This window comes from Sarcophilus harrisii, chromosome 4 (genome assembly GCF_902635505.1).
Source record: "Sarcophilus harrisii chromosome 4, mSarHar1.11, whole genome shotgun sequence".
In the NCBI taxonomy this organism is placed as follows: Eukaryota; Metazoa; Chordata; class Mammalia; order Dasyuromorphia; family Dasyuridae; genus Sarcophilus; species Sarcophilus harrisii.
This window is the reverse complement of record NC_045429.1, coordinates 155,836,845-155,845,027: the sequence shown is the minus strand read 5'-3', so window position 1 is coordinate 155,845,027 and position 8,183 is coordinate 155,836,845. Positions and strand designations below refer to the sequence as shown.

Here is an 8,183-nt window from a genome sequence, read left to right as displayed (position 1 = left end):
CTGATGACTTAAGGAGGAGGGGAATGGGACTTGAACATTTCAGAATAGTCTAACAAAATGGGAAATGTAAAACTTGGTTTTTTTTTTTTTAATGAGGAAGTGTCAACTACAAGAATAAAAAAATTCATTGGAAGGTGCATCTAAATACTCAACCTTAGAAATGAAGCTCTTTGACTTTTAACATAAGATGTCATGTAATGAATTATGTCTATACCTAGAATTGTAATTTGTTGGAGTTGATACAAATTATAAGTTAAATGGGTTTTGATGCTAGACACATTGTAATATAACACTTCACCAACACCTCTCTACTTCTATCCCCACCCCCAAGCAGTCTTAAAAAGTTGACTTGGGGATTGAAGAATCTATCCTGTTAAACAGACTAAATCCTACTTTCAAAATATTACTGGTTTTCCTTAGCCTTTACTACTTTCTACAAGGTTAAGCAAAAATAAAAGTCTCCATCCTTTCATGAATTTAGGTGTGTTGATTTTATAAACACAAGGAAGTCATGGAAACAGCAAAGGGGAAACAAAGCAAAATTCTTTTTTCCCACCAGCTGGGATAATTTGAGATAGTAACAATATTACCTTTTCCCCAATTTCCTTTTTACAAGGTAAAATCTGCCACCCATGTAATCCGGTTATATTCTCCTTTCATTACAGACCTAAATAAAATTTCAATTACTTAGACCACAAAACATAGTTTAGAAAAAATACCAGTTGCTGAAAAAAGAAAAAAAAAAAGGGGGGGGGGGCAGTTTAGATTCAGTGATAGAATTTACTTTTGAAGCCAACCTGGTTGAGTGAAAATGTCATTAGCAGAACAATGAAAAAAATCCAAATCAAAAAGTGGAGGGTTGTGGGGTTTTTTTTGGCAAACAGATCTGAAATCCTTTTTAAAATGAGACTACTCTATTTTTATGGAGAAAGCCTAGTTTTGGCACTATAGGGAAATGCATTTATGCATTATACCTTGCTCTATATATCACTCCAAAGTCTTATTGATCCAACACCTAGATAAAGAGTTTAAAAATAAATACAAAGAGAAACCAGATTTAGGTGTGAACAAATGTAAAGTTAAAATTTAATAAAACACCAAAGCTTAATTCTGGGTTACCTTTGAATGTGTTGGTAAATGGGGGGGGGGGGGGCGGAGGGAAGTTTCTCTGACAACTTTGCAGTTTGGAATTAACCCACACTAATGTTCCAATGATAACAATGTGGTGTGATGCCAGTTCTGGTTAAATCCTGCACCCTCCCTTCCCCCCTCCCTCTCCCTTAAGCTCACCATGACCTGCATTGGTGCCGTATAATTTCTCCTTTGGAATGTTTGTTCTCATCAACAGTTTATTGTTAAAGTGGTCCACTGGGGGTGGGGGTGGGGGGGTTAGGGGGAGGAGATAGGAAGGAGGAGTGAGAGAATGAAGGACCAACCAAAAAATCCAAATAAAAACATCCCCACCCTTTGTAAATGACTTCTAGAAAAACTGAAATATTTCTTAACTTTTTATTGACATTGGCAAATTAAAATAGAATAAATTAACAAGTATTTTTTCAAAAAAATGTTTTGTACAAAAATACTGTCAAAATTTCCTAAAAAGCTTTCAACACAGTAGTATCTTTTTCATGTACTGAATAAACTATTAGCACAGTGTCAAAAATGTTGAAGACAGAAACAAAATAAAAATCTGTGAAATGTTGCCACTGACTACATTCCACACCATATTATTGTCTGTACATATGGGGGAGGGGGATGGGTAGCAGACTTTAAAGTAACAGTATTACTTTTCCTGATCCAGAATGGTTTGGCCCACATCTGTTTAAACTTCCAGTTTAGCATATTTTTAAAATTAGTCTGTACTCCAATGCATAGTTAAAAATGAAGCGAGATGGCAGCGTTTGTGCAGTAATATCTGCCCTTCAAAGTTCATGCAACCAACTAATGCAATTTTTCCTTCCACTCATAATTTGAATGCAGTTCAGTCATTTGAAACCATCTACAAAATCCACAAGATTAAGCAGTTTGCCAAGATTAATATCTAACAGTTGAGCACTGTAGAAATTAAGTGAGGAAATAAGGAGTAAAAACAACAGAAAAGACCGAGTTAGCTAGATATTACTACTACATAAGGGAGGTGAATGTCAAGGCTACAAAAAACAAAACAGAAAAACAAAAAACAAAAAAGTGGCAGCAATTTTCTTTTTAAACCAATTTGTACAAGTTTTATAGTTTACTCTGTTTTCCAAGTTCTCAAACCGTTCAAGACCTGAAAAGCGAGATACTGTGTCTAAGGGAATGTTTTTAATTCACACCGAAAAAGTCAGATCTGTTTCTTTTGTTGTTGTGGTTGTTGTTGTGGTGGTGGTGGTGGTGGTTGTTTAAATTAAGTCAGCAGCTCACTCTGCTAGGCTGCTGTTTGCACACGAAGTCCGTCATAAAATCAAACTCGTTTTGTCCCAGCCAGAGTTCAGGCAGCTCCTTGATGCGGTCCAAACCCATTTCTATCACTAAGGACATGAGCACTTCTTCGTCTATGAAGTCAGTGTCTATGACATTGGGAGGCAGCATCGCAGCAGGGACGTGGGGAACCGAGGAAGGCATGTTGCTGCTGCTGTTGCTGCTGCTACCGCCGCTGTTGCCGCTGCTATTGCTGTGCTTTGGGTTGCAATCTCTGAAATGCTGGTTCGTCCCGTTCATCTGGTGGCTTGCTGGGTGCAAATCCGGCATATAGTGGTTGTGGGGATAAGGGTGATGGTTGAAATACTGATTGTTTAGCTTCTGCAGCTGCATGCTGGCCGGTAAGGAGCCTCCCTGGCTAGCGACTGGGGGCCCCATGAACTGGGAGTTGTTAAATCTGGCCGTGGGGGGCATGGTGCTGGGGGGGTGCCCTCCATTCACAGTCCCTGGCCCCATCGCATGTCTGATCCCGCTAGTGGCATTCATATTCCCAGCGCCATAGTGTATATGCTCGCCCATTAAGGCATTGAAGGCGTGTTGTTGTTGTTGCTGGTGGTGGTGATGGGGGCTTGGAAACTGACCCATTCCCATCCGATGAGCAGGATGGTGATGCAGCCCGTTGGTGCCATCGGGGAAGCGCCCGTGGTTCATGGCCATCATGTGGTCAGCCATTTCCAAACCTGAAAGTTAAAAAAAAAAATGCAGAAAAGATATATAAATCCCCACCACACGTGTCTCCAGCTCGCACACCCCAGTCCCTCTCCTCCCTGTTTCTGCACCCAAACAGAGCTCGCAGCCGCCCTCGGCACACAGAACCGAAGGGTTGCAAGTCCGCAGAGCAATCGCCTGCTCTCGCCTCTCCTGCCCCATCCGCCCCACTTCTTAACTCCCGCAGACCTGCCACCCAGAAAAGTGCCCGATACTGCAGAAACCGTCTCTTTCCCTGCTGGTAAGCACGCCCAGTGGTGCCCCCCAAGTGTCCCCCCAATATGCACCAAACCGGGGAGGAGGGAGGCTAATCCCTCATAAAAACAAAACAAAAAGCAAAAACAGGGCAGTGGGGCGACGAGAGCCGACACCCCAGAGGAGGTTAATAAAGGAAGTCTCCTTGAGCCCAGCTACGAGAACTTTTAGAATGAAATCCACCATACCATACCCATCCTGTTATTTCCCTTGCACAGGCTACCACTCTTACTGAAGGTAAACCCTGTAAGTTGCAGAAGATTCGCCGGCAACACTTACCTTCTCCGGTCTTTGCTCTTTCTGCTCGGGAGGTTGCTGGTAGAATCGCTCAATTTAAAAACCGCCCAGCTGCATATAGAGTATTTTTCTGGTTTCCTTCGAGGTCGTTACGTGATATTATTGCTGTCGTCTTGTTGCTGCTGTTGCTGTTCCTGCTGCTTCGCCTGAAGACCCAAGCCCCTTTCTCTTTTATTTTCCCCCTTCCCTTCCCTTACTCCTCAGCGAGGCTCATCGGCATTTGCCAACAATGAGCTATGTTTCTTACAGCTTTGGCCACAGTTAATATAGGATTTCAGGAAGGGAGGAGCAAAAGCCTCACAGGCAATCAAAACGAAAACCTGGAGTTCAGGCTGGCCCGGCGCAGACTCAACTGGAAGGGATCCAGGTAGTCCAGTCCCCTACTGCAGGGCGGCACGTGTGGGGGATGCTGCCTGCAGAGCGGTGCGCCCTGGCTGCAAAGCCAAGGACTTTTCGCCCCCCCCCCCACCTATACTCCCCTACCCCAATCTTCCTTTTGCTCTCGCCCCTTTCGCCTCAAGCGGAGAATGCACCCCGAGACTCCCTGCCCGGGAAACAGCCTGCCCCGGAGAGATAGCGAAGGGTGAGGGCAAACCCAACCCTCCTGAGCACTTGGTGGGGGCCGGGGGAAGAGAGGGGGTCTGTAGAACTGTTACCACCCCAGACTCCTCGACCTAGCTCTCCGCCACCTAGTAGCTCCGGAATGCCACCTACAGGCTAAAGAAGGGGGGGGGGGAGTTAAGTCTCCGCTGCCCCCACCCTGCCTCCCTCCGGGATGCAGTTCTGCAACCTTGCCCCCGCTCTCTCCTCCCTGGTTCTCTCAGGGGCTAGAAGAATGGCTGCGCTCCTCCGAGTGCCTTTGAAAGCGCCTGTCAGAAGAATGCCCACACCCCCAAGGAGCCTTTCCCGGGGCTTGCTTTGTGTTAACTGGGGAACTGTGTACTGGCTAGAGCTTTTTTTTTTTTTTTTTCCCTTTTCTTTTCTTTTCTTTTCTTTTCTTTTCCCCTTATTTGCTTTCAAGGGCAGGGAGGTGGTGGAGTGGGGGAAGGGAGAGAAGGGGAAAAGCAGCAGCTGTTGCAGGTGGACCAACTGCGGCTAGGCAGGCTTGTAAACCGGGATCCGGCAGTCGGACTCCCTCTCGCGCACAGCCCGGGAGATCCGATCCGCGCTTTCAGTGTCACTCTCAGTTCCTCCCGTGGTACGTGTGCTTTTGCTAAGTTTGCGTTTGCTGCTCTTGGTAGCTTTGGCATCCGAGCTGAGGCGTCTCTGCTCTGTAAACAAACTCAGCGATCCTCGTCCCCAGATCCACCTTTTTGCACATACACAGTTTCTTCTGCTGTTGCCCTTGATCCGGGAGGTGGGGGTGTGTGCAAACTTGCACAGCCTCCCTCCAGGCTTTAGCCTGACGGTTTGGGGCTGATTTAGAAGCAAACGGGTTTGTAATTAAGAAATGCAAGGGCTGACTAACGCTGCAGTTGCTGGAAAAGGAAAACAAATAGATAACATGGTAATCGCTTTGTAAATAAAGTAGTTCTGGAGGTGGGCACGTAGCAGCACGTCCCATATCGCGCTGTGCTTATACAGACACTGTGCTAGGACTCTTCCTTTTCAGTGAAATTGTTAAGTGAGGCAATATGATAATAATAACCTTGTTCCGCAGAACGCTGCACAACTCGCCTCTATGCCCATTTGGCTCATTGACATGCAAATAAAACCCCTAATACCAGTAGTACTAGCTGGTCAGATCTTTCTCTCCTTTTTTCTCACACAAGGAAGCTGAGTTGTTCTCGAGCACAATAATTACCCACCCCTATGTTTTTGTATCTAGTAAAAATCTTAGTTAGCTCGTTGGATGAGGACTTAGGTGCAGTTGTTCCTTTAGAGCTCAATAGCCATTGACTTCCTGCAGTGAATGAAAAGGGAGGGTTGTTTTTTGTTGTTGTTTTGGTCTTTGCTCGCAAGACTTTTTTTTTTTTTTTTTTGCCCTTATTTCATGAGAATTGGAAAAACGGATAAATTTCCCTTTTCAGGAATTTGCAAAAGATAGCTAATTGGAATGTACTTCCATCTATTACCACATAGTGTGCATCCCACAATGTTCTTGAACATTGTTATTGATTCCTTCCCTAGCATCTCATCTCTCTGTAGGCAAGACTTGAAACATTCAGAAATATTCTTTTTGGATCCTGACCTAGAGAACACATGGCATTACTATATGCAACAGTTTCCCCTCTCCTGTCCACCCTCCCCATTAACCTATGGTTAATGGATGTGCAATTATAGAATCAGAGGCCTGGAATAGACCTCAAGGGATTATTTAGTCCATTTCACAGCTTCCAGGCAGTAGTGTATCTAAAATCAACTCTCCAAAATATTGGTCTCTCCTATTATTAAACATATCCACAAAGATTCTACATGTCTCTGAATAATATTTCAGAGTTTTTATTGTTCCTTACAATGCTTCTGAACATCTAAGCTCATTTTTTTCCTGCTGCTTTTAAGAAATAGAGGTAGTTAGCTACCTTTTAAGCGCTGTACAGGAAAAAGCAGGGAGATTAGGCCACAGAGTACCTGGGTTTGAATCCCTGCTGTGCCACTTTCTACTTCTGTGACCTTGGGCAAGTCCTTGTAGGCCTTAATTTTCTGATTTTTAAAATGAAGAGAGTGGATAGATTCTTCTAATACTCTATTAATGATCTTAAGCAGTGTTATGGAATATTAAGTCTAAGAAAAGACCCTCAAAACAATGCTCTCTACAGTAGGTTATTTATTTGTTTGTTTGTTTGAGGAAGGTTAGGGGAGAACTTTAAATTCACAATTAATTGGTTCCTACTATATTTTGAAAGCTGGAGGTCTCTTTACTTTTCTGAACCTTTCATAGGATCATAGAGTTAGAGCTTTAAGTTCAAAGTCCTTATTCTGTAATTCAGGAACCTGAGGCTCAGAGAGGTTGAATATCTTGAGATTACACAGCTAGTAAGTAATAGTAAAGATTCCAATGCAGGTTCTCTGATTCTAGTCCTTTACTGTAATTCTCCTTACCTGGAATGCCCTCTTTATCTCAGAGGGTTATTGTAAAGAAAGTATTTGAAAAATATGTTATGATTATGGATACTCTCTTGTCCTGTACTTATTGGAAATGGAGAACAGCTTGTACAAAACAGTATTGTTACCACCACCTGTACAATACCCTATTATTCTCCTAGGAAATGTAATCAATGAAGGCAAAGATGGTTTATAACACTGGTCAGACACCTTTAATATGAAGGATAATTCTCTTCTATGCCCCTTGAGGATTTGAGATACTTCACTCAACTTCTATTTGAATGGTAATTAAGGCAAGAATTTGGAATGTGCCCCTACCTTAGGGGCTAGTAGAAGAAAAAGAAGAGACTCCATCCCCCTCTTTTTCATCCTGTTGTAACCTTGGAACTGAGTCTGAGTTGGCAGGAGGTGGAGAGTGAAAGATCTCCCTGTCTTACTGTGTTCTTCTTCCTGGGCCACTTGGCAACCTTAATTGGACAGGTTCCCAATGTTGGGCCAGGATTCCTGATCTTTGCTTTAGACCAATTTTTCACTAATGGATCACATGATCAGAAATCCATATGTGTGCAGGCCACATGGATTTAATTATAGAATTAATTATATTTGACTCCAATTACAATTACTAATTGATCCAACCTTGTTAGCATGACACCTGGTGGCAGTCACTTAAACAATGGTTGCAGTAGGCAGGTAGTTTGGCCCTACTGGCTTATTAGTTGGTGTGGGCTAGCTAATTAGTTAAAATATTTATTGCTAAAACTTTCATCTGTGGTCAGGTACATTGGTCTACATTGGAGTCTAAAGTATCAAACATTGTAAGCTCAGAAGTTACTTTGTTTGGGATTATTCAGAAAGTGTAGAGATGTTTAGTACAGCATATATCTAAGAAAAATATTCCCCTTGTGTTTGCATTTATTTCCTCTTCTTGGAAAGACTTTCCTCTTCTCAATCCTCTCCCATGACCACCTGTAGAAATCTTGCCCAGTTTTCAAGAACAAGCTCAAGTGCCACCTCCTCTGCTAAGCCTTATCTCAAATTCTGGATTTGGTATCTGAAGCCCAGAGTTTTAATTCCTGTTCTGTTATTTTCATTGCCTGTGTGACCTTAGCAATGTCACTTAATTTCCCTTGCCCTGTTTCCTTAGTTTCAAAATTAGCAAAGTCCTTTCCAGTTCTACATTCTCTGATCCTGTAATTCTCTACTCCCTCATCAGAAATAAGGTCTGCTGACAATCCTTTGTTTCTGTCTCTCTTCCAGTGTTTAATGTTTAATTACTTCAGCGTATCATAACACATTAGGGGAAAAAAAAGGACAGAGTTCAAATCCCCATGAAACACTTGCTAACTGTTGGACCATGACCAATCACTTATTCTTCCTGAGCCCATTTCCTCATCTGTACAATGGGATACGTTAATATC

General features: G+C 43.0%; 1 protein-coding gene across 1 annotated transcript; it reads right to left on the bottom strand.

The window, feature by feature from the left end:
* Nucleotides 1–1,777: 1,777 nt before the first annotated feature.
* CITED2 (Cbp/p300 interacting transactivator with Glu/Asp rich carboxy-terminal domain 2) lies at nt 1,778–3,984 on the bottom strand. The gene is made up of 2 exons (XM_003769503.4): nt 3,703–3,984; nt 1,778–3,140 (listed from the first exon to the last, which is right to left on the bottom strand). The coding sequence occupies exon 2, from the start codon at nt 3,130–3,132 to the stop codon at nt 2,392–2,394; it is 741 nt and encodes a 246-aa protein (XP_003769551.1). The 5' UTR covers nt 3,133–3,140; nt 3,703–3,984; the 3' UTR covers nt 1,778–2,391.
* Nucleotides 3,985–8,183: the final 4,199 nt, after the last annotated feature.

Coding starts and splice junctions, on each gene's coding strand:
- CITED2 (XM_003769503.4), bottom strand. CDS start 3,132: ATGGCTGACCACATGATGGCCATGAACCACGGGCGCTTCCCCGATGGC.